The sequence below is a fragment of the Aquarana catesbeiana genome, linkage group LG05 (assembly GCF_042186555.1).
Source record: "Aquarana catesbeiana isolate 2022-GZ linkage group LG05, ASM4218655v1, whole genome shotgun sequence".
In the NCBI taxonomy this organism is placed as follows: Eukaryota; Metazoa; Chordata; class Amphibia; order Anura; family Ranidae; genus Aquarana; species Aquarana catesbeiana.
In genome coordinates this window covers 615,006,557-615,032,446 of record NC_133328.1, presented here as the reverse complement: position 1 = coordinate 615,032,446, position 25,890 = coordinate 615,006,557, and the positions used below count along the sequence as shown (strand labels likewise).

The following is a 25,890-nucleotide window of genomic DNA, read 5'->3' as shown; positions in this document are numbered from 1 at the left end:
TGTAAGTTCTATGCTCTTTGTTGCAGTTTGCTCCATTGTGTAATTTCAGCTCTTTTGTGCTCATGTTGCATTCAATGCTGTTGCCATCTTTATTGACAAGCATACAAAAAAAAAAAAAATGCTTTTATTTACCGTATTTATTTTTTTTCCATCTCAGCCATTTAATAAAGAACAAGCATTTTTGTTTTCAGTCATTGTCTGTGCTGGATTTGTCCTCCCTCTCCTGTTCCCAGATTTTGCTGTGTACAGTATGTTGTCGAGTGCTTGCTTGCCACCCCGCCCCCCTCCCCTAGCCCTTCTCCTCTCACTCTGTGTGTCTCTCCCCTCATTTTTTTTCATCTGCTTGTGTTTTTTTTGTGTCCCCATGGCTAGGATGCCGGATCAAATCTCGGTGTCAGAGTTTATTTCCGAGACCACAGAGGATTACAATTCCCCGACCACGTCCAGCTTCACCACCAGACTGCAGAGCTGCAGGAACTCCATTAACGTGCTGGAAGAGGTAAGCACAATACCCAGGGCACGTACTGTGTTAGATTGATGGGGGGGGGGGGGAATGGTGCTCCATGGATGCTGTGGAGGGTCTGTGCTTTATATCAGCTACCTGTTTTTTTAATTTCTTTACATTTACAGTGAATGAGACCAGACTGACCACTTTTAATATTTTATATGACCAAGTGCTTGGCAGAATTGCAGCTCCATGTTATGTTTTTATTGTTGGTTTTACATTTTTATGCTGCAGATCTAATGAGCATACACAAATGTGATGAGTAGTTTTGCATGCATTAAGGGAGCCTGCACGCACTGTGTGTCAGATTGGCTTAGCAACGTAGTCGGCATTACACCCTGGCTCATATGAGTCTACTGAATGCATCTTAGCTCTTCCATGCACTGGGATGGATGCATTCAGAAAGTTCAATGTTTGTTGCTGACCATGATAGAAGCTGGCTTGTTATCCAGATGCACAATCTACCCCGGAGGAGAATTAGTTACCATATCCAGCCTTTACATTGCTTTGAATTCCTTTAGTTATAATTGCACTTGTGAAATAATTTTATTTGCCCCTTTTGTAGCTTACCTAGTTTATCTGAGCCTGACCGTGATCCTGGAGTATCGGGGGTTCCGAGGGAAACTGAAGTCTGACAGTTATGCCCCGTAAACACAGTTGGATTCTCCGACGGAAAATGTTCGATGGGAGCTTTTTGACAGAAATTCCATTTTCCATCTGATTTTCTGTCACACAAGGTTTGAGATCTGGATCTCAAATTTTCTGACAACAAAATCCGTTGTCGGAAATTCCGATCGTGTGTACACAATTCCGACGCACAAAGTTCCACGCATGCTCGGAATCAAGCAGAAGAGCCGCACTGGCTATTGAACTTCATTGTTCTCGGCTCGTTGTACGTGTTGTACATCACCGCGTTCTTGACATTTGGAATTTCTGACAAGATTTGTGTGACCGTGTGTGTGTGTGCAAGACAAGTTTGAGCCAACATCCGTCAGAAAAAATCCATGGATTTTGTTGTAGGAATGTCCGATCGTGTGTACGGGGCATTACTGTGCAGTCAGGTGTTTGACACTGCACACCTAAGGCAGGCCATAGATCAGTGATGGTGAACCTTGGCACCCCAGATGTTTTGGAACTACATTTCCCATGATGCTCATGCACTCTGCAGTGTAGTTGAGCATCATTCCAAAACATCTGGGGTGCCAGCGTTCTAGGCCAGCTTTAGATACCTCCTGTAAGGGAAGAGGTTTCCTCAGCAAGGTAATTCATATCCCCAGCAGCAGAACTGCCAATCCAACGTGGCCATTAACTATTAATGGCTCAGCATATGTTTATCCCAACAGGTTCTTTTTAAAGGCCAACTTATGTTAAAACACTGTTATTGCAGTTTTGGGTGGTTGCTGGCGAGCTGAATCTGCCATTGGTTTGTTTGACACTTTTGTTTGGCTTTGCAAGAGCCTCAGCAATTGGACAGTACTAAAATTCTGGTAAGGAGATCTCACCACTGGAGTCCCCAAGAGATTTAAAAAAATGTACATGTGATTCAACTTCCAGCAACCATACAAAGCAGAAATACCTGGCCTTTAAAGGGAAATCTGTGATTGTTTGCTAGCTCTCTGTCCTAGCTTCTAGGCCCCTGGTGCTCAACCTGCCACCCTTTGGTATATGATGTGCAGGCCTCAGACCTCAGCAATCTGTAGTGGGAACATTGATTAGGGTAATAGCATTGATCTCTACTCATTTTAAGATGTTCCCTGTTTGGTTTTGTCTTCTGCAGAATATCCCCAGCCAAATATTTAGCATTTCCACACTCTCTGACCCTCATTTCCTCTATTAGGTCTGCAGTTCTGATTGTCATCTCAAGCATTACGTATATTGAACATAGTGGGGGTTATTTACTAAAGCTGGAAAGTGCAAAATCTGGTGCAACTCTGCATAGAAACCAATCCGCTTCCAGGTTTTCTTGCCAAGGCTGAATTGAGCAAGCTGAAGCTAGAAGCTGATTGGCTACCATGCACAGCTGCACCAGATTCTGAGTGCACTAGGGTAAATCTACCCCTATGTGTGGCCCTTTGGTGATGTCAGGAGCCTCATTCGAGGCCCCCTTTAGCTCATAAGTTTACAACCACTGTTTTAGACAGATCTGGAGATTGTACATCTGGTTCTTGAAACTGCTGCTAGTTTCAGGGCAGTGTACAGCTGTTGTAGCTTCTTGCATAGTCATGTGCTTGGGTGTAGCAGTGTCTTGCAGTGCCTGGATGTAACCATGTAGTGCAGTGCCTGGATGTAACCATGTAGTGCAGTGCCTGGATGTAACCATGTAGTGCAGTGCCTGGATGTAACCATGTAGTGCGGTGCCTGGATGTAACCATGTAGTGCAGTGCCTGGATGTAACCAAGTAGTGCAGTGCCTAGACATAGCGGTGTAGTGCTGTCACAGCTTCCTCCAGTGCTAGATAAAACCTCAGTTGAGACAGATAACAGATGATCTGACCGTTTTCCTTTTTAAGGTGTGCACACAATTTATTATCTGATCAATACTTTTTTTATATTTCTTACTTTTTATTTGAATGAGGTTTTGCATATAGAATGTTGCTTTGGTTAGATGCTTTTTTGAAATAAAATAAGGTTCTATAAAATACATTTAAGCCCAGGTTCACACTGAGCTGCGGGAATGAAGCCGTGCAAGCTCAGCTGAACTTGCACAATTTCACTCCCGCATGTCAGTCCCGATTTCGGGGGTGATTACACAGACATCTGTGTTTCTGCACAGATGTCAATGGAAATCGCAAGCTGAAATCGCAAAAAGTAGTGCAGAAACTACTTTTTGAAATTGGTGCGGCGCCGCAAATGCAGCATTGCACCAATTTAGGACAGTGCCATTGCTGCCAATTTGACATGTCAAATCACACCAGTGTGAACCAACGGAGTACAAATATGTCTGTGTCTTATGCCGCGTACACACGGTCGGACTTTTCGTCTACAAAAGTCCAACGGACGCCGACGGACTAAAGCTGGCTGGTAATCCGATCGTGTGTGGGCTTCTCCGGACTTTAAGCAGACTTTGAGGATAATCTTGTGAGCCACAATCATCCACTGCTAAATGTGTAGAATAATACAAAGCGTGAAAAAATAAAGAGTGTATATAATTATATAGATATCTAGCCGCAAACGCAGTTCACGCGTTCATAGTCGTGCAAGATAAAATAAAATAAAAATTGTTTGCGTTGCGCTTGATAATCTTATATAACGGTGCCCAAAATATCTAAATAAATATTAAACAAATAAAGAAACAAAATAAATCACTTCCTTTGTGTTATGCTAGCATATAAAACAATTAAAGTGCAATGTGCATGCATGAATAGCACCAAAATACAAATACTTAAGTGATGCCTCAAACAACATGCAATATCTTACATTTAGTGTAACATGCAAACCATTAAATAACACAAAATTGCATAAAAGTGCACTGTGCTTTGTAAACACAAAATTGCATAAAAGTGCTCTGTGCTTAGTAAACGCAGTCACTATAATCAGTGTTCAACAATCTCCATATTCTAGTGTCCTTTTAAATATCCAAAAAAAATGTGTATCCGTGTTCAACAAAATCCAAAAAAAGTCCAGTGTAGTGGATCCGTGCTGCACATCAACCGTGATTTTTTCTGGTAACCCCCCAAAGTGATTGCGCTCACCTCAAAGCGTGTGACACAGTGGCTAGCTATGTCAAATCACGCTTAGTGGCCACTCATTGGGCTCTGCAGGATATAACTGATGCGATCTCCACTCACTTTGGGTTGAAAGGCTCCATAGATATCCACTCATAGAATAAAGAGAGAATTCTCCTGGTGCTGTTGTGCACCAGACAATATAACGCTCTATAAAACCGCTGGTTTGTATGCCGCAGGGTAAGTATTTTTCTCCCTATTCAGCTGTGTGCTTCCTCGTCCGTCCTGGCCCCTCCCCTACGTGTGTTCGGCACAGGGTCACGTGCCTTCATCAGGGGGATGGCACGATCCTGATGAAGGCACGTGACCCTGTGCCGAACACGCGTAGGGGAGGGGCCAGGACGGACGAGGAAGCACACAGCTGAATAGGGAGAAAAATACTTACCCTGCGGCATACAAACCAGCGGTTTTATAGAGCGTTATATTGTCTGGTGCACAACAGCACCAGGAGAATTCTCTCTTTATTCTATGAGTGGATATCTATGGAGCCTTTCAACCCAAAGTGAGTGGAGATCGCATCAGTTATATCCTGCAGAGCCCAGTGAGTGACCACTAAGCGTGATTTGACATAGCTAGCCACTGTGTCACACGCTTTGAGGTGAGCGCAATCACTTTGGGGTGTTACCAGAAAAAATCACGGTTGATGTGCAGCACGGATCCACTACACTGGACTTTTTTTGGATTTTGTTGAACACGGATACACATTTTTTTTGGATATTTAAAAGGACACTAGAATATGGAGATTGTTGAACACTGATTATAGTGACTGCGTTTACTAAGCACAGAGCACTTTTATGCAATTTTGTGTTTACAAAGCACAGTGCACTTTTATGCAATTTTGTGTTATTTAATGGTTTGCATGTTACACTAAATGTAAGATATTGCATGTTGTTTGAGGCATCACTTAAGTATTTGTATTTTGGTGCTATTCATGCATGCACATTGCACTTTAATTGTTTTATATGCTAGCATAACACAAAGGAAGTGATTTATTTTGTTTCTTTATTTGTTTAATATTTATTTAGATATTTTGGGCACCGTTATATAAGATTATCAAGCGCAACGCAAACAATTTTTATTTTATTTAAGCAGACTTTTTCAGCCTCAAATCCGACGGACTTTAGATTTGAAACATGCTTCAAATCTTTACGTCGTAACTACGACGGACCCCGAAATCCGCTCGTCTGTGTGCTAGTCCGACGGACAAAAACCCATGCTAGGGCAGCTATTGGCTACTGGCTATGAACTTCCTTATTTTAGTCCGGTGTACGTCATCGCGTACGAATCCGTCGGACTTTTGTGTGGTCGTGTGTAGGCAAGTCCGTTCGTTAGAAAGTCTGCTGCAAGTCCGTTCGTTAGAAAGTCTGCTGCAAGTCCGCCGAAAGTCCGCCGGAAGTCTGTCGGACAGGCTGTCGGACTTTTGTAGACGAAAAGTCCGACCGTGTGTACGTGGCATTAGACACTAATTCTAGAGCATGTAGAAACAGTCATAGAAGCTTTTCTATAGCTGCAGTGAAGGCCATTCATTCCAAAGACAGTTTGGTGACTGATTGGAATAAATTGTATACAAATGTTGCTGGTTCCTGTTCACACTTTTGACTGTGTGTCGTTGTGCTCATGCTGTGATGTGTTGTCATACTTTTTTTAATGGCACCACAACATGTATACACGGCCAAAACAAACACATCTCCTCAGTGCACTGTAGTGCATGTAATAAAGAATACATGCATTGCCTTTCTCTGCTGGAAATTTATTGAGATGAGTGTGTTTTTTGGCCTGCAGGTGTGCTTTAAGGCCAAAAAAACATATGCACAAATGCACGAGGCCCTTAAAGTTTTTTTTCATTTGTTTCAATGTACGTTGAAAATCACTGAGAATGAAACTCATTGACATCAGTGAGGCTGTGCACAGCTGAGCACCATGTAGACATGCAGCCTTCTTCATCTTTTGCATCTTTTGATGCATTGCCAAGTGACCACATTTTACTCTTATGAAAGTTATCTGGAAGGGATGTGTTTCACCATGGGGGCGGCACTGTGGAAAACCTCAAGTCAGGTTTGACCAGTGGTTTTAAACTGTGGAAATAGGAACAAGGGCTTTACAGTTGGATTGTACAATTCTCTGTATTTAGTTTTAGAAATATCTTCAGGTTTGGGAGTGCAAATAATTTATAAAAACCTGAAGAAGCATGTGATTTAAAAATTATTTAATTTGACCCAATCCAGAGTGTTGTGTTGTACAGTTCAACATGTTTCCTATGACAGGCTGTGAGTCTCTGTGGTCAGAATCTTAGATGGGATAATCTGCTTATCTTTCACGTGTGTGAAGTTATTCTTTCAGAAGTTACTGTAAAAACATTAGGCAAAGTGATCATATGAGCAAAACATTCATAATATGGGTGACTAGTATTTTCCTTTGGACTGGGTGCAAACACCTGGTAAAGAGACACTGTCCCTTCACCCACTCACGGCAAGGTGACAGGTTCTCTTTTTTTTTTTTTTTTTAAGGAAAATCCTCCCATCTACTGATGCCTACCTTCCTCGGTGTTCCCATCTTCTCTGTTACTTCATCCTGTCTGTGTGTAAGCTCCATATCGAGCTTACACAGGGTTTACCTTCTGCCTCCTCCTGGTCTTGTGACACTGTTCGGGCCTGGCGGCAGTTTTGGGTCCTTGGCTTACTGCAGTGGCAGGAGAATGCATAAAAGATTATGACTATCAGTAATTTATATTTTTTTTATGACAGGAGAACCTTGTTGCCTCAACAAAGTTGAATACTGTCCATAATATTTTTTTATTTTCGCTTAGTTACATTTTCAGGCCAAGCTTTTGAGGGTGTACCCCCCCTTCTTTTTAGTCCATGCAGTACCTTAAATTGTCAAAGTGAAAGATTGTCTTGAAAGTAAAACTGGTCAATCCATACTGAAAAAGTATGGTAAAAAATACATTGGCTGAACAGTTAATGGCTATCTCAGTAGATAAACATACAAAATGTGGTAGAAGAAGGGAAGGCCAAGACACTAACATGGTTTGAGTGGTGGATGAGGGCAGGGTCAAGACCACTAAGAGGGTTTTAGTGGTAGAAGAAGAGAAGGGTCAAGACCACTAAGAAGGTATTGGCGGTAGCAGAAGAACAGGGTCAAGACCACCAAGAAGCTTTTGATGGTAGCAGAAGAGCAGGGTCAAGACCACTAAGGTTTGGGTCGTATAAGAAGAGCAGGGTTAAGACCACTAAGGTTTGAGTGGTAGAAGAAGAGCAGGGTCAAGACCACCAAGAAGCTTTTGATGCTAGCAGAAGAGCAGGGTCAAGACCACTAAGGTTTGGGTCGTATAAGAAGAGCAGGGTTAAGACCACTAAGGTTTGAGTGGTAGAAGAAGAGCGGGCCACTACCACTAAGAAGGCTTGGGTAGTGGAGGAGGGCAAGATTGACAGGAAAATTTGAAACCTACAAGTAATTTCCGCTGCCTGTGTGGATCTGTTGATTTTTATAAGGTGATGTTTCCCTAAAGGTTATCTTTTTTTATTTTTTCCATCATATGCTTATTTTTTGATTTGCTCAGGTGTATGAGAGGTATACTTTAAAACTGATCACCAGTCAGGACTGTTCACTTTTAAATAGTATCACCTCACCTTGACTCAACCTGTAAGCATTTCTTTTATAATTGCGACTGTCCTTGAATGAAGCCTCATGAATGATCCCCGCCACAGGGCTCGGTGTCCCTGGTCTCCAGTTCAGAAGACTGGTCAGCAGTGCACTCTCTTCAAACCGGTCTTATATATGCCCCCTGTAAGTCTTACAGTCACATAGGGAAGAAACGTTTTTGGCGAAAAAGGACGTTTTGGAGTTCAGCTTTAAGCTGGTGGTACAGGTGACCCTTACTGCAAACATAGGAAGTGTGAACCAGGCGATTCAAAGTGCATCATTTTATGTCAGCCTATTGTGTATAAGTTTACTATTGTCCATTCACTGAAAGATGAATTCTGTTTGGTTGCCATGTATTATGGTACTTTACCCCTTTGCCTTATCGAATAATCTTGTGTGCTGGAATTAGGTGCTGCATTGTAATTAACAGGAAATGTAGTGGATGTTTCTATGAAGTCGTTAGTTAATCAATGGAATGATTAATTGTCTTAGCGATGTAGCCTTGTAATGAGAAATGGTTTTAATTGAAGGTGGCGGTGGAGAGATTGGTATATGTAATTATTCCTTATGTAAAAATGGAAGTAGGTTAGAGTAGAGTGCTGTTGAAGATGATTGTTAGAAGATAAAACAAATGCCAATTCTATAATTTAGACAGTGAGAAAATGTGATATTTTGTTTTAGTAATATAAATTGAATTATGGTGAATTCCGTTATGCTCAGAAAATTTTCATGACATTTTTCATTTTGTTTCCTGATTTGTGGGGATGCTTCCAGGAATAATATTAATCTTGGTATGTCGAATATGCATCCCACAAGCAGTATATGCAATACTTCATACATATATTTCCAAAGTCCTGGTAACAGTTCTTATCCATCTGAAGGTTAAAAATAACGGATGCACAAGTTCTGCTTTCTTTATCTTCCCTCCCCCAACCTGCTGATTGGACAGTGAAGGAGTAGCAGCAAACATACAGTGGTGGACTGGGCACTGGACAAAGAGCAATACAGCTCACACTGCTGACTTTCTCTTTTGCAGTTTAGGGGAGTGTGGAAAGCTATTCAGATGGATTCAGATACCTTCACTGGCCTCATTTAAGAATACATTTAATGATTATTTTAATGAATAATATAAATTTGTTTTTTTTTTTTCTCTGCTTGGAGTTATGCTTGGGCGGCACAGTGGTGTAGTGGTTAGCACTTTCGCCTAGCAGTAAGAAGGGTCGCTGTTTCGAATCCCAACCATGACACTACCTGCCTGGAGTTTGCATGTTCTCCCTGTGCCTGTGTGGGTTTCCTCCGGGTACTCCGGTTTCCTCCCACACTCCAAAGACATGCCGGTAGGTTAATAGGATTCTGTCTAAATTGTCCCTAGTATGTATGAATGTGAGTTAGGGACCTTAGATTGTAAGCTCCTTGAGGGTAGGGATTGATGTGAATGTACAATATATATGTAAAGCGCTGCGTAAATTGACGGCGCTATATAAGTACCTGAAATAAATACATAAATAAATGCTTTAAGCTTCTTTCTTTCTTTGATTTCACATAGATGTTTAAAATCCAACTCCAGGATGGGGAAAAACAAAAACCTTGCACCAAAACGGTTAAATGTTCATTAACTCTTGGGGGTGGAGGAAGTGTCCTTATTACTTATCATATTCCTTGCCCCAGCAGACAGTTTCTTGCCCCCATCCTGTACAGTGCAGGGCTATAATGTCCTGCATTGTTTGTGAGGAGGTCAGCATGCGACCACGGCTCAAAGCTCCTGAGCCTTTTGGGAGACCTGTCACACAGATGGAGGTAGACTGCCAGAATAAGGTAATGATTACAGTTTTACTCTTCCTCCCTTTAGACTTAATGAGCATTTTAACTTTTGCAGCACATCCATGTGGGGGCTTTAAACCATCAGCACATTACCATGCGTGTTGTAATGCACTTCAATACCCATTTTAAAACGCACACGAGTAAAAACCTGCACTGAATTGTAGTATAATGGAAAAAATTGGTGTGTGGATGCATGTTAAGGACCCTTTGGAAATGCATTAATACATGCACCACGACACATGTCAATGGATCAAGCTTGCGTGCATAACTGTGAATGGGCCCTAAAAAGAAATCTGTGGTCACATATACATTTTCATTTTTTTAACATGAACGTTGTATGAATAATACAAACAATGTTATTTTTGACTATCCAATATAACCTTGCTTAAAGGGGTTTTAAAGTCAGAAGTTTTTTTATCTAAATGCATTCTATGCATTAAGATAAAAAGCATTCTGTGTGCTGCAGCCCCCTTAACACTTACCTGAGATTCCTCTCTGTCCAGAGATGTCTACGAGTGTCTCAGCCGTCCGAGATTCTCCATACCTGATTGGCTGAGACACAGCAGCGGCGCCATTGGCTGCCACTGCTGTCATTCAAAGTCAGCTAGCCAATCTGGAGAGAGAGGGGGCCGGGGCTCTGTGTCTAAATGGACACAGGGAGCTGTGACTGGGCTCGGGTTCCCCCATAGCAAGCTGCTTGCTGTGGGGGCACTGAAAAGGAGGGGAGGGCCTGGATCACATAAAAAGCACCCGAGGAGAGGAAGATCCTGGCTGCTCTGTGCAACTCCACTGCAACAGAGCAGGTAAGTATAACATGTTTGTTTTTTTATAGGGGAAAAAAAAACAAGACTTTACAATCACTTTTAAAAAAAAGCAGCTGCTCCTCCATTTCTAAGGACTACATATCCCATGGTACCTTGCTGCCTGCAAGCAGTGATTCCTGTACTGACTCCTCCTCCTGAAACTTCTCCTCTCAGCATTTGTGTAGTTCAGAAGGCAGCAATATGTGTGACAGTCCTCTCTAAATAGTAACTTTTTAAAACTGACTAGATGGTTTGGCTCTTGGGAGGGGTTTTTCTGTGTTTTTTTTTTTCAATGAATGTCATGTTAGATGCTTTGTATTCAACTTCTGCTAAATGTGCTGTGCAGCTTGTATATGGTCAATTTGTTGCATAAAATGTATCTAAACCAAGAACAAAAAAACAGAACGTGTTAAGGCCGGTTCACACGGGGGGCGACTTGTCAGGCAACCTAGCCGCCTGACAAGTCGCCTCCCGTTCTGTACAATGGAACCGTTCTAATCGGAGCAACGCAAGTCGCTCCGACTTAGAAGAAAGGTTCCTGTACTACTTTGGGGGCGACTTGCATAGACTTCTATACAGAAGTCGTGTGCAGGTCGCCTCGGTGAGGCGACCTGCAAGTCGTGCCGCTTCTAATGTGAACCGGCGCTTACAGCTTACCAGTCCTTAGATGTGGTGGCTGCATTCGTTTTCTTTTTCAGGCTTTTTTCTCCCCCTTTATATTCACTTGGTGATCTTGCCAGTAGCGCACTTCCCCTCCACGCCGTGTTGTCACCATAAGAAATAGAACACCCCCCCCCCCTCTCCTCATCCATACATTACAGGGGAGGTGTTCTTTAGTTCACAGAAAGAGTTGGGAAAATGGTAGTTGATAACAGTCAGCACAAACAGAGGGCACAGAATATTATCAGCTCTCAAGATTTCTGTCAGGATCAACATTTATTTTCTTTCACTTATCAAACCGATATAACAAAACACTTTCAGTGGTACTTGTAAGGGATTGAAGGGGGGCAAAGAAGTTATTTTTTAAAGACTAAGTCATAGACGGAGCAAATTTATTTTCTGCAACCACGGGAAGCCGTCCCTGTCGGGAGAGGACAGTGATTATTGCTAGCAGCTATAACAGCCACTAGCGATAATCGCATGTAAAATCCAGCAGGCGCGTTGTACCCAAGTTGACCGATAGATCAACTTGGGTACATTCAGCCTGCCCATACATGGTTCCAATCTCGGCCAGTTCTTGCAGTTTATGGCCAGCTTTAGTCCACAATAAAAATAAATACATGCACCCTTGTTTGCAGAAAAAAGGGCATTTATAAGCCAGCAAAGCATTGCGGCTGTGATCAGTGGATCATGAGCTCAATGTACAAGCCCCTGGAAACTCTTTCTTCAGCTGTCTGTCTGTACCAAGGCACAGGCTTCAGATGGAGAGCTGGAGGAAGTGTCAATGTTCTGAGTGTGGTGATCACCGTACTTGTGTTCCACTTAGAGCTACAAGTCCGTCTGCTGTTGTGGCAGATAGGACTTGTAGTTAAAGCGGTATTCCAGACGGGGAAAAAAAAACAAATAACGTAGTTGCTGACTCTTAATATATGGAGACTTGCCTGTCCAAAGAGCCCATGATGTCGGCACCACAGCCGACTTTTGGATCGGCTGTCGGGTGCTTCTGCCATTCGTCATAAGAAAAACCGGCAGTGAAGCCTTTACTGTGCATAGGTGAAGCGCACTGTGTTTTGTTAATTGGCCCGGCGGCAGGGGAAGGAGGAGGCGGGCCCGAATATCCAAGGGACATGGGGAAGGGTACATGTTATAAACGCGTACCTCCTCCCCCCTGAAAGGTGCCAAATGTGGCACTGGAGAGGGGAGGAAGCAGATCACCGGAAGTTCCACTTTTGGATGGAACTCCGCTTTAAAGTGGTTGTAAACCTCAGACACAAAATATGAACAAAGCATATCCCTCTAAAATGTGTACTTGTCTCAATTAAAAACAGTGTCAATTCTGTCTCCTGCCTCGTTCCTCTGCTATCAGCGTGAGTCACTTCTGACACTTTTTTTTGACACCAAGAGAAAAAAGGTGACAGGGGAGGGGACCTCCAGCTGACTGACAGCCTCAGATCTGACCCTGTGTGCTGTGTGGAGGGGGAGGGAGTGTGTCCCCTCCCTCCAATCAGCTCTCAGTGCTCTCCTCACTGAGCCAATGGCTCCCAATGCTGTGCCTCATCCAATGAAGAGGCAGATACCCGAGACAGCTCTTGTGCACATTGCTGGATTGGCATCTGGCTCGGGTAAAAAACCTTCAGCCTTTGCAAACACATCAATGCTTTTGACTTCCTATTTACAAGGGTCTTGCTATCCCAGGCTTCAGGAAATATTTGTGTAGCCTCAAGAATATGTGCTAAGTGCTGTATTGAATTTGCTGTGAATTTTGTGTGTATTGTGTGCTTGGTTTGGGTGAGGTGGAAGTGTCTATTGGTGGGTATTGGTGTAGTAGTTTGCAACAGGCAATCGGTTTGCACACTAGACAATTGTTCTTGAAAATGCAGCCTGTTAATTAAAAAGAACTGACAGCACTGAACAATGAGAATAAGACTCCTGAGAATTTATCTGGTCAATCCTGGAAAAATATTGCAGGAGGGAACTCGCTTTCCCTTTCCTCAATTGACAAGTTGCCATTTCACTAATACAAGTTATTGATTCCTTTAAAAAATGGATTTTCCCATTGGAACCACAAAGCAACAAATACAATACATATGGGTTTTCACTTTATTAAGAAATGAACCCCTACTTTTGACTTGTCTGTACAGCAATACAGAGCTTTACAGGTCTATTTCATCTTTTAAAAAAAAAATTAAGGTTAACCATGTGCTTGTATACTATTGTATACTATTTTCTCTGAATGTTAAAGCCATCTCTAGGTGCTGGACAAGGTCCATCTCCGCTATTGGTCACTTTGTGATAAAAGTCTTAACTGATATCAAGTCAGGGGAGAAGAGGAAGAATTACCACGGTCTAAAAGGGGGAAGGGGGATAAGGTAAAATGTCATTAAACCCAAATCATTTAAAACTATCAATACATACTATATTACATTGTGTGCACACTCACTTTGCCACTAGAGCATGTTTTTTCTGTAGATTGCAAAAAACCTGGTTGATCTTGCTGTTCACTGTCCCTCCCTCCTTGTCTGTGTCCCCGCTGCAGCCTGAGAATGTATAAACCAGCCATTGCCACATCTACTGAGCATGCTCCAGTTTTAGTTCCCTTCTAAGCTTTACATTTTCTCTTTTTTCTTATGTGTGCAGCCAACAGGAGTATAGAGTCGCACATGTGGGCGTATACACAGTGGTAAATGACACTCCCCTCCCTCCTCCTCAAAGTCCTGGTGTTGCTAAACACTATGGGTGTGGGATATAAGATGGTGATTGATAGAGGCCTAAACTCTCAGCACATACACACCATGGACACAACCTGTGATTGTCAGAACTTCCTCCCTGATATCTTTGAGACGTGACCAACGTAAAAACTATTGTAAATCAACATAAACTCTGCCTAGACCATGTTATTGCAAACAAAAAAAGGTTTGCTTTGAAGTATAGATATGTAATAAGCTTTAACCACTTGCCACCTGACAACGGTACATTTACTGCTGGGGGTGCTGCTCCCCCAGGCACCGCGACGTACTCATGCCTCCCCTGGGCTGCGCAGAGGTGCGCTCTGCAACTGCTGTGTCCACCGAGTTGCGGTGCTCAGTATTGGGCTGATACGAGCTGCCCAGATACCATGTGATTGCTGTACGATCACATGATGAATAGTAAACAAGAGGCATGAATGGAATCCATTCATGACATTATTTACTACTATGTGTGATCTGTGATTGGTCACCAGTAATCATATTGTACCTAGGCTAATCGCAACACCCTGTACTGATAGATGTATGTGGGCCAATCACAGCATCACAATAGTAAACAATGGCGAGGGTGAGTCGGTTTACAATTGGGCATATAGTTGTGCCACATCCAATGTTTACAAGAAATGAGACAAGATCCCCAGGTGGCGGACTTTTAAGGCACAAAATGGTAAAAAGGTATATTCTAATATGTAAAGTATTTATTGAAATATGAAAAATACACAACATTTAATAAAAAAACATGTTGTGAAAAAATATTCCAGTGTTGTCATACAAATCAGAATACATATAACGGACTAGTGTTTCCTGTACCCAACGTGTTTCGGAGTGAAAAATGTAATCCTTCTTCAGGGATATAGTTTAAACAAGAAACTCAGTATTATAGACTGGAAATCACAATTGTTTAAAAGCATAGAGGTGCCAAGAGGAGTTGTTTCCAAATTGCTTGAGCCACAGAGTTCAATATACAGGCATACCTCAAGAACAGGAAAATGCCTGGCCCGTATGTGCTGGTCATGCTCCCCCACACAACACAACCCGGAGGAGGGGAAGCCAGAGGACCCACTGGGGCCGAAAAGCAGGAAAGGACCCTACACAATGACTTTGCTGCGTTGCTATTTGTGTGGTAAGAAAAACGCAACAAGAGGAGAGGCTGTCTGCGAATGCCACAGCTGTGGGAATAATGTGACCGTTCGCTCCAGGACTGTCCTGGGCTGGGTGCTGGAGCGAACGGTCACATTATTCCCACAGTCCGTTATATGTATTCTGATTTGTATGACAACGCTAGAATGTTTATTCTCAACATGTTTTTTTATTAAATGTTGTGTATTTTTCATATTTCAATAAATACTTTTCATATTAGAATATACCTTTTTACCTTGCCTTAAAAGTCCGCCACCTGGGGAACTTGTTTAATTTCAATAGTAAACAATGAGTCATGTAAGAAAACCATTCATGACCGTTTAAACCAATACTGTTACAGTGATCATCACTATAGCAAACAATCATAGATAAGGTGATTAAATTGAGAACCTCTTAAAGTGGAACTAAACCCATCGATTTAACAGTTTCCCAAAACCGTTGAATTTAAGGCATGCTGGGAAGGATAACTGTCACATTTGCTTTTGCTCCCAGCAGAACTGTCAAGCCATCAAATGGATGGTGTCATAAATAATCAAATGTGCAGCACTATGGCAACTGCAGATCAAGTAGAGGCTTTAAAGTATAGGAAGGTTTAGTTCTGCTTTTAAATCCCAACTAGAGTATGACAGGATGTGGAATTTGTTCTGTTTCTTCACACCGGTACAACTTCAGACTTTACAAATCGTACCTGTAGTAGCATCTAATGTGTTTCTATGGCAATGTCTTAATAGATGCGATTTCAAGAGTACGATTTGAGTAGTAGTTCATGTATTCCTTTTTCAGGACTTCAGCACCATTTCACTACTATAGACTATAATATAAATGGTGCCTTAAATCAGTGGTCATCAACCCTGTCCTTAGGACCCACTAACAGGCCAGGTTTTATGTGTTACCTTGGGGAGATACAGACTAGAATACTGCAATCACTGAGCAGCAATGATATCACCTGTGATGGATTTCAGTTATCCTGCAAACCTGGCCTGTTAGTGGACCCTGAGGACAGGATGGATGACCACTGCCTTAAATCATACCTGTGTCCTTATCAGCACTACTTGAGCCCTGAAAGAAGTGAAAGATTAACCCTTTGCTAATTAAACTTTTGTTCACGTCACTGTTCCTCAATGTGACACGTTCAGCCCCTCTCACTGAAGTCTTATCAAATCGTTACAAATCTCACAGAAGTAGTGGTTGAAGTCGCACTTTAAATCATACCCGGTGTGACCGTGGGCTAGTACCACTTTGAAGTCTGCCTGAATACAATTACATCACTCCTCGTTATTTTTGTGATTGGTTGTGGACAGTCATTTGGGGCAAAGCTCTTGATGAAATTACCTCTTGTATTTCATTGGATGAAGTTGTGGTAGTTGGCAATCAGTGCCAGTGTACCCCCTGCAGAACATGCCGAAGGCAATGGGGCAACTGTTGGAATTTGCTATCTGGCTTTTGCAATATGCCGGGACGGGACATCCTTGTCACACACAGAACCTTTTAGTCAACCTGGAGGCTCTGAATTTGTTTTGGTTCTGCTTTGGTGGTTTGTGAACATAAATCATTGTCTGGAAAATATAAAAGGGGGGGGGGGGGTTAGAGCTAATGTGCACATTAAAGCGGAGGTTCGCTAAAAAAAATATTAAAAGCCAGCAGCTACAAATACTGCAGCTGCTGACATTTAATATATGGACACTTACCTGTCCAGGGCGCCTGCGATGTCGGCAGCCAAAGCCGATCCATGCCGCCACCATCCTCAGTAAGGGAATAAGGAAGTGAAGCCGTGCGGATTCACTTCCTGGCTCCCTACTGCGCATGCGCATCCTCTCAGGTCCCTGCTGTGTTCTGGGACCTGTGTGTCTCCCAGAATACAGCGGGGGAGGCGCCGGAAGTGGCATAGATCACCGCAAGCGCCGCAGTGATCTATGCCAGGAAGTGGGAGCAAATACCTGTATTAGACAGGTATCTGCTCCCTCCTCCCCCCTGAAAGGTGCCAAATGTGACACCGGAGGGGGGGAGGAATCCAAAAAGTGGAAGTTCCATTTTTGGGTGGAACTCCATTTTAAAGTATTCAAGATAATCTGACCCACACAAGGAGGTACTTGGTAAACAAGGGTTCAAATGCACCAGGATTTCTCAACTTTCTGAGAAGACCATTCCTTCAGAGTGTTTGGTGAGTAAAGTAAAGTACTGTCACTTAGAATTTTATGGAGATTGAAAAAAATATTGTATGATTCCGTATCCCCCTTTCAGGCTGAATATAACTTGTTTTCTGCAATAGAACATATTGTGCAACCAAATTCCATTTTCTACAGAAGGTTGCTAAACAGAGTATCATGTTGTTTGCAGCTGTTTTGCATTTTGTTGTAACAGCTTCTCAAGTATGGCCCTGGATCAGCAGCGATGTTTACATTGTGACATCCTTCTCTCACTGTTTGTCACATTTCTGCATGTTGCCAGTGGTTCATGGATGGTTTCCTGTTGTTTGCACAGTATATACATACTATATATTTGTAGACACCTGATCATCACACCTATGTGACTTTGTTGGACATTCAATTGCAAACCCATGGGCATTAAAGTAAAATAACATCCTAACACCAACTATGATTAAAAATGTTCCCACCCCCCTCCTTCTACCTATTCTGCCTAACCTATATAAAAACAAAAAAAAAAAAAAAGGTATACCATATATACTCGAGTATAGGCCGACCCGAATATAAGCCGAGGCATCTAATTTTACCACAAAAAACTGGGAAAACTTATTGACTCGAGTATAAGCCGAGGGTGAGAAATGCAGCAGCTACCGATAAACTGTGCCCATCTGCAGCCTCACTGTGCCCATCTGCAGCCGTACCTTTGATAACTAAAACAGCGGGTGTCTCCCGCTGTGTCATGCAGTCTATTCGGCATCCGTCCATTGTAACAAAGCCCCGCCTCCGCCTTGTCCATGATAGACGGAACACTGATACAGTTTCCCAGCATTGTATCAGTGTTCCTCTATCACGAACGAGGAGGAGGCAGGGCTTTGTTACAATGGACGGCCGCCGAACAGACTGGGTGACACGGCGGGAGACACCCCTGCTGTTTTAGTTATCAAAGGTACGGCTGCAGATGGGCACACTCAAGACCCTCACTCGAGTATAAGCTGGGGGGGTGGCGGGGTTCAGCCTAAAAAATGTGCTGAAAAACTTGGCTTATACTTAAGTATATACGGTACTTGCCTATTTTTTTCTTTTTTTTAACTGGTCATGTTATCAAGCAGCTCTGACTCTCCTGTGTCAGTGAGTGGTGGCTGATGTGGGGAGGAGAAAGTGCTGACAGTGGCTAGGACATGGGAGCCTATGAGTGATGTCACGGCTCCTGGAATTTCCTAGTCATTGACAAGTGATCCCTCCTCTTCCCTGCAGCTGCCACTTACTGACACAGGATCACGTGATTGGGCCGCAGCATATTAAAAAAAAGATAAGTATACACATATTTTTTTTACATGGGGTAGGCAGAATAAGTAGCAGGAGAGGAGGGAACCTTTTTAAGCATAGTTGGTGTTAGGCTGGAATTCCACTTTTAATATGAAATTGGTTCTCCCTTTGCAGCTATAACAAACAACCTCCACTCTTCTACAACATTTTGGAGTGTCTGTGGCAATTTGTGCCCATTTAGCCAAAAGAGCATTTGTGAGATCAGGTAGTGATATTGTATGAGAACTGGCTCACGACCTTTATTCCAGTTTATCTCGAAGGTGTTCAGTAGGGTTTGAGGTCAGGGCTTTTTGCTAGCCACTTGGGTTGCTTCACGGCAAACTCCTTAAAGGAGAAGCACGGCCAAAGCTCTTTTAGTCATACTTCTCCTGAGGTTTACAGGAGTGCACTTAGTTCTGCACTCCTGTGACCAAGATTAAGCCAACAGTGAGCCAAAGTCTGCTGTCACTGACAATAATGTCTGGATCTGCCCAGATACCTGACCGGCAGCTGGCTCACTCTATCAGCACACTGTTGAGAGCTTGAGCCAGCATCTTCCACCTCCACCACAGTCTGATGGGGACTGGAGTCTGGAGGGACAGGGCACTGAGTGACGGTCACCACTCTCTCTGCTCAGAGCGGACCCGAGAAATAAGCAAACCGTGGTCTTTGATCACTCAGTTCTTGGTGTAGAGTCACCTAGATCCATCTAGGTGAGTGTGTGGTTTTTTTAAATTTTTTTTACAATCCAATACTTCTCTTTTAAACCATGTCCTATATGGAGCTGGCATAGTCATGCCGGTGTTCTGCCGAGAAAGTTCCCCTCGGCGGATAAGGACCCCCCTCTACTGCGCAGGCGCAGCGCTTGCGCAGTAGGAACAACAAGGGAGCCACCGAAAAGAGCCGAAGCTGAACACCTGAGTCAGCTGTACACGGCTCCTGCGTGCGAACACTATTTTAATTTAAAAAAAAGAGTTTGTAACAGGCCCCTCGCGGGCTCGCTGCGCTCGCCACGCTTCGGGCATGGCCTCGCTGCGCTCGGCATATTATTATTCTAACTCTGTGTCCACTTGGATGGTGGGGCTTTAACGTGGACATAGGGTAGAATGTAGTGCGCAGGCGCCGTGTACAGCTGACTCCGGTGTTCAGCTTCGGCTCTTCTCGGTGGCCCCCTTGTTGTTCCTACTGCGCAAGCGCTGCGCCTGCGCAGTGGAGGGGGGGTGGTCCTTATCCGCCGGGGGAACTTTCTCGGCAAGACACCAGAACAGAAACGGTTGGAGGTTTTATTAGTTTTCTTGAAAAACTGCAATACACATTTTTAGTGAATCCTTCATAACATTTAGTTCCTGGAAAAGAGATTTTTTCATGTCCTGTTTAGCACAAATTTATTGTGTTCCTGTTGGTATCTCCTATTTATGCTACCATGTTACTTGGGATTGTTCATACTGTCTGTGGGACATTGATCCCTTCTTTATTGTTCTGACATTATGGATGTTTTACTCATCTATATGTATATATAAAAAAAGAATTTAAAAAAAAAAAAAAGAAAAGGTTGGAAATGCACAATTATTTAAAATGTCTTTGTAAGCGGTAGCATTAACAATACCCTTCATCGGAAGCACCTTTTAAAGTGATATTAAAGCTTCATTATTTTTTTTAATAACAAACGTTATACTAACCTGCTCTGTGCAGCGGTTTTGCACAGAGCAGCTCTGATTCTTTTCTTTTTGGGTTCCTCTAATGGCACTCCTGGCTTCCTGGCTCCTCCCCCTCGAGTAGTGCCCCCAGAGAAAACCGCTTGCCCTGTGGGCACCACTGTGTGCTTGCTCCCCATATTTTGCTCCATGCATCCATAAGACACATAGAGCCGCCACCTTGCCCCCCCCCCCCCGCTCTCTCCTTATTGGCTCACTGGCTGTAATTGACAGCAATGGGAGCTAATGAGCTCCTGCTGGTGTCTCAGCCAATGAGGAGGGAGAGTCTGAATACAGTTGAGGCTCTTGTAAACATTGCTGGATCAGAGGGGGCTTAGTTAAGGATTGGAGGGGGGGAGGGGGGCTCGGGAGGAAGGGCTGCACATGGAAAAACCTTCAGCCTTTACAACCACTTTAACTAAGTATTCCGACCGGCTGTCCACATACATCCGGCCATGTACAGTATGTGATGGTCAGGTGACCATAAACGTTTGGCCACATAACTTGTCTCATAACTTGCTTTTATGTGTGGATGTCAGGCCACAGTGAGCTCAGGCAGCAGTGCTGATACCAGTGAACACTCACAGCTACAGGGATTAAGCAAGATGATTAGCCAGGAATTAGATGCCAAAGTGAAAAATGGAGCCACTTAGCAAGTGGCTTGCATTCCCTGAGCCAGATCAAACACAATTGATGTTTGACTTGAGTACAGTTTACACCAGGGATAGGCAACCTTTTGAGCACAGTGTGCCAAAAAATGTTTTCAAAGAAATTGAGCGTGCCGATTTTATAACATAAAAAATTCAACTTCATTTCAATTTCAACTCTCAATCACGAAAATTAGTTTTTATAACGTAAATGCTGTAAACTACTTTTAGTAGTAAGAAATTAACATCCTGCACTCTCACGCCTCAGATCAGCCCCAATTCCTGCAACTCCAAACCTCAAATCACTGCCCCCCCTGCAAATTTGTTCCCCCACTATACCCCCTGCACATCTGCCCTAGCACTAACCACCTGCACATTATTATTATTATTATTATTATACAGGATTTATATAGCGCCGACAGTTTACGCAGCGCTTTACAACAACATTAGGGCAGACAGTACAAGTACAATACAATTCAATACAGGAGGAATCAGAGGGCCCTGCTCGTTAGAGCTTACAATCTAGGAGATCAGCCCCAGTACTAACCCCCTGCACATCTCCCCCACCACTGTAGCCCCCTGCACATCTGCCCCACCACTGTAACCCCCTGCACATCTGCCCCACCACTGCACATCTGCCCCACCAATGTACCCCCTTTCTCATCTGCCCCACCACTGTGACCCCCTGCACATCTGCCCCACCACTGTGACCCCCTGCACATCTGCCCCACCACTGTACCTCCTGCACATCTGCCCCACCACTGTACCTCCTGCACATCTGCCCCACCACTGTACCTCCTGCACATCTGCCCCACCACTGTACCTCCTGCACATCTGCCCCACCACTGTACCTCCTGCACATCTGCCCCACCACTGTACCTCCTGCACATCTGCCCCACCACTGTACCTCCTGCACATCTGCCCCACCACTGTACCTCCTGCACATCTGCCCCACCACTGTACCTCCTGCACATCTGCCCCACCACTGTACCTCCTGCACATCTGCCCCACCACTGTACCTCCTGCACATCTGCCCCACCACTGTACCTCCTGCACATCTGCCCCACCACTGTACCTCCTGCACATCTGCCCCACCACTGTACCTCCTGCACATCTGCCCCACCACTGTACCTCCTGCACATCTGCCCCACCACTGTACCTCCTGCACATCTGCCCCACCACTGTACCTCCTGCACATCTGCCCCACCACTGTACCTCCTGCACATCTGCCCCACCACTGTACCTCCTGCACATCTGCCCCACCACTGTACCTCCTGCACATCTGCCCCACCACTGTACCTCCTGCACATCTGCCCCACCACTGTACCCCCTGCACATCTGCCCCACCACTGTACCCCCTGCACATCTGCCCCACCACTGTAACCCCCTGCACATCTGCCCCACCACTGTAACCCCCTGCACATCTGCCCCACCACTGTAACCCCCTGCACATCTGCCCCACCACTGTAACCCCCTGCACATCTGCCCCACCACTGTAACCCCCTGCACATCTGCCCCACCACTGTAACCCCCTGCACATCTGCCCCACCACTGTAACCCCCTGCACATTTGCCCCACCAATGTTCTCCCTTTCTCATCTGCCGCACCACTGTACCTCCATGCACATCTGCTCCACCACTGAACCAACTTCTCATCTGTCCTAACGCTGAACTTATCTGCTCATCTGCCCCACCACTGTAACCCCCTTTTTCATCTGTCCCACCACTGTAACCCCCTTTCTCATCTGTCCCACCACTGTACCTCCTGCACATCTGTCCCACCTCTGTTCCCCCTGCTCTTCTGCCCCACCACTGTAACCCCCTGTTCATGTGTTCCACCGATGTACCTTCTTTCTCCTCTGCACATCTGCCCCACCTCTGTACCCCCTGCTCCTCTGCCCCACCGCTGTAACCCCCTGCTCCTCTGTCCCACCATTGTACCTCCTTTCTCCAACACTGAACCCCCCCCCTGCTCATCTGCCCCATCACTGTACCCCCCTGCTTTTCTGTCCCACTGCTGAACCCCCTTCTCATCCCATTCCACCACTGTACCTCCTGCACATCTGCCCCTACCCCCTTGCTCTTCTGTCCCACCACTGTAACCCCCTTTCTCATCTGCCCCACCACTTTACCTACCTGCACATCTGCTCCACTGCCGTATCCCCATGCTCTTCTGTCTCACTACTAAATCACCTTCTCATCTGTACTAACACTGAACCCAGCTGCTCATCTGCCCCACCACTGTAACCCGTTTTCTCATCTGCCCCACCAATGTACCTCCTGCACATCTGTTTCACCTCTGTACCCCCCTGCTCTCCTGACCCTCCACTGTAACCCCCTGCTCATCTGACCTACCAGTACACCTCCCTTAACATCTGGCCCAAAACTGAACCCCCTTGCTCTTCTGTCCCAACACTGAACCCCCCTTGCTCTTCTGTCCCAACACTGAACCCCCCCTTGCTCTTCTGTCCCAACACTGAACCCCCCCCCTTTCTCTTCTGTCCCACCACTGTACCCTCTTCTCATCTATGATATGCGTGACATGCAGAGTGGTGAAAGGAAGCAGAGATGAGACACATCTACCTGTCCCGGCACACTCATCCTGCTGATCCACCTCTTGCATCTAGCCCATATGATATATGTGTCGCATACAAGCGTATGAAATGGATGCGCAATGATGAGCTCAGGTCAGGGGCATTTTCTGAAAGCAGTGGGCCTGTGTACAGGATCATAAGTTGGGCCCCCGCAGCTGACAAAATGTGGTTGGGTGTGGTTTTCATTGCGCTGAATACTGGCTGTGGCTTAAAGGGCCACAGAGTGCAGAGGGGTTCAGTAGTACGTGACCCAAAGGTTCCAGGATAATTTCAACAAAGTTCCCAGGAGCTCAACAGTTATTCCTCAAACTGTCACCTGATTGGTGTTTTCTCAATCAGTGAAATACCTTCTTTGTGAGATTGGTAGTGGCAACCAAGTGGGTCATCTTCCTTCAGATGGTGGACAGGGCTAGCAGGACTATGATTGTCTTCAGCAGTGGCCAATGACAGTCCTCCCCCCCAGCAGAATTGCACCCAATCTCTTCCCCATCACAAAAGCCGATGAACCCAGCTATAGCAAAGTTAGAGAACCAAACAATGTTTCCCATCTTTTACAATGTGTGGGGGCGCAGTGCCTCCCCCTCGGTGCGGTGTGGGGAATTCAGAATTTGGAATGCATTAGTGTCTCACTGACACTTCCCTGCGCTGCTCTGCTGATGGGGAGGGAGTCGAGTGCCAGGAAAAGAGGCTTTGCGCGCCGCTTGCGGCACCAGTGCCGGAGGTTGTCTACCCCTGGTTTACACTTTTAGCTGTCAGTTGTACCAAAGTTCCCACTGGTATGTATGTGATCTATTTGGGGGATATCATTATGAAACTATTTAACAAGTATTTGCCTATTGCTGCTGGTCAGTTGAGATTTTTCCACTTTCCAGAGATCTCTGTGTAATAATTTCCCCAAGGTGACTCCTCTGACAAATGCTGCTTACAGTACAAGATGTTAAGGATAAGCCGGATAAAGCTCACCAGGTAAAGATGATTCACAGTTGCAGTAGAACCGTTTTCTGTCTAACTTTCCTCCATCATTGTGTTGTATCTGTGTTTTATGCATAGCGTAGGTTACAGATAACTTTTGACTTGAAGTAAAAACTCTTCCTCACATCTAGAGAAGAACCTTGAAATAAGCCATGAAGATTCCTAGTTCTCCTTTTGAAAGCTTTCTAGTTCTTTGCACTGTTTCATTAAATTTTCCTTTTTGAGAGAGCTTGCTGGTAGAAAGTCAGTGGCGAAGGGACTTGCATCTACCACCTGATCCTTGCTCCAGGGTTCTCGCTGCAGTTGTAAAGTTATATCCACAGCTCTGCAGAGCAGCATAAACCAAAGCATTTACAAAAGATCACCCCCAAATGATTGAAAAGCATTTGGTAGCACAGTGATGCTGCCTGGAAATCTCCTGCGCTTGGTCATGTGATCTGGTAGGTGCCGGGGACATATAAAGTGACGTCATTCTGCTGGCTTGTAGGAGCCAGGGCCCGCCATGCGGGTCTTTCTGCACCATTTACATTTTTCTTTCTTGCATAGCCTGCGGGTGCATTTACAGTGGCTAAAGGAGCAGCTTTAAAGGGAACTTGTCAATTGTACCTGCAGTAAGGACCGTCCGTAGTAAATTATAGAAGGAACTACATTGTACATAATAATATCTTTGCTGGCACCCCAGGAACTCCCAAAGCCTATGGAATGGTTAGTGTATAGATACTGACTGCGCTAAAATTTGGGCATCTGAATTACCTATTGAGAAACATTTACTGGATTGTACACCTGGAGTGCTGACCTTTTGCATGCTGCCATGAACCATGTATCGGGGCTCCAGGGATTTGCAGTAATGCTATTTTACCCTCACTATGTAGAGTTTATTTAAACCTCTATCTCAGTTTGCAAAGAATATTCTGCCATCAGGCTTACTTTAAATAAAAACTAGAATAAGTTAAGGTCACTTTTAACTTTTTGTAAAGTGTTCCCAGATCACTATGGGTTTTCTAAAGAAAAACGACCACAAAAGTTGTCTCGCTTCATTCACAGCTGTCTCTCATTAAAACCCAAAAGGACCCCCCTCAAAAGGGATGAGTCATTATGCTTGTGTGTGTAAATATCAGCTTGATCTACTGAGCTTTCTAAAGAGGCTTTTTCAGCAAAGCAAAAAGGGGCACACAGCAAAAAAAAAAAAAGAAAACAAAAACCTAAAGCTCCACCTGCTGGCTCACTAGAGAAATGCATGTATTAATATGCAACATTTCTCATTTTCCTTACAGTTTTATGTTTCTACACAGACAGGAAATTAGAGAAAATACAGTATGTAACAAATCAATACGAGTTCCACTTAAAGAGATTATCTGCTTTTTAGACAATACATATGTGTTCACATATCCCTTCACCTGCTGATTGCTGGGGCCTTGCGGCTTAGAAACCCTATCAATCCATTCTGTGGCATAAAGCAGCAGAAGAGTCAAAATCCATTGTGGGGTTTTTTTTTT

The 25,890-nt window shown here is 44.4% G+C and overlaps 1 protein-coding gene across 4 annotated transcripts in view; it reads left to right on the top strand.

Annotated features, from left to right (window-relative positions):
- ASAP1 (ArfGAP with SH3 domain, ankyrin repeat and PH domain 1) overlaps window positions 1-25,890 on the top strand; it is a 411,321-nt gene that overhangs the window by 125,724 nt on the left and 259,707 nt on the right. For all 4 annotated transcript variants that reach the window (XM_073632258.1, XM_073632260.1, XM_073632259.1 and 1 more), the window contains one exon: window positions 373-499. In XM_073632258.1, the coding sequence (XP_073488359.1) occupies window positions 373-499 (127 nt within the window). The remainder of the gene's footprint in view (window positions 1-372; window positions 500-25,890) is intronic.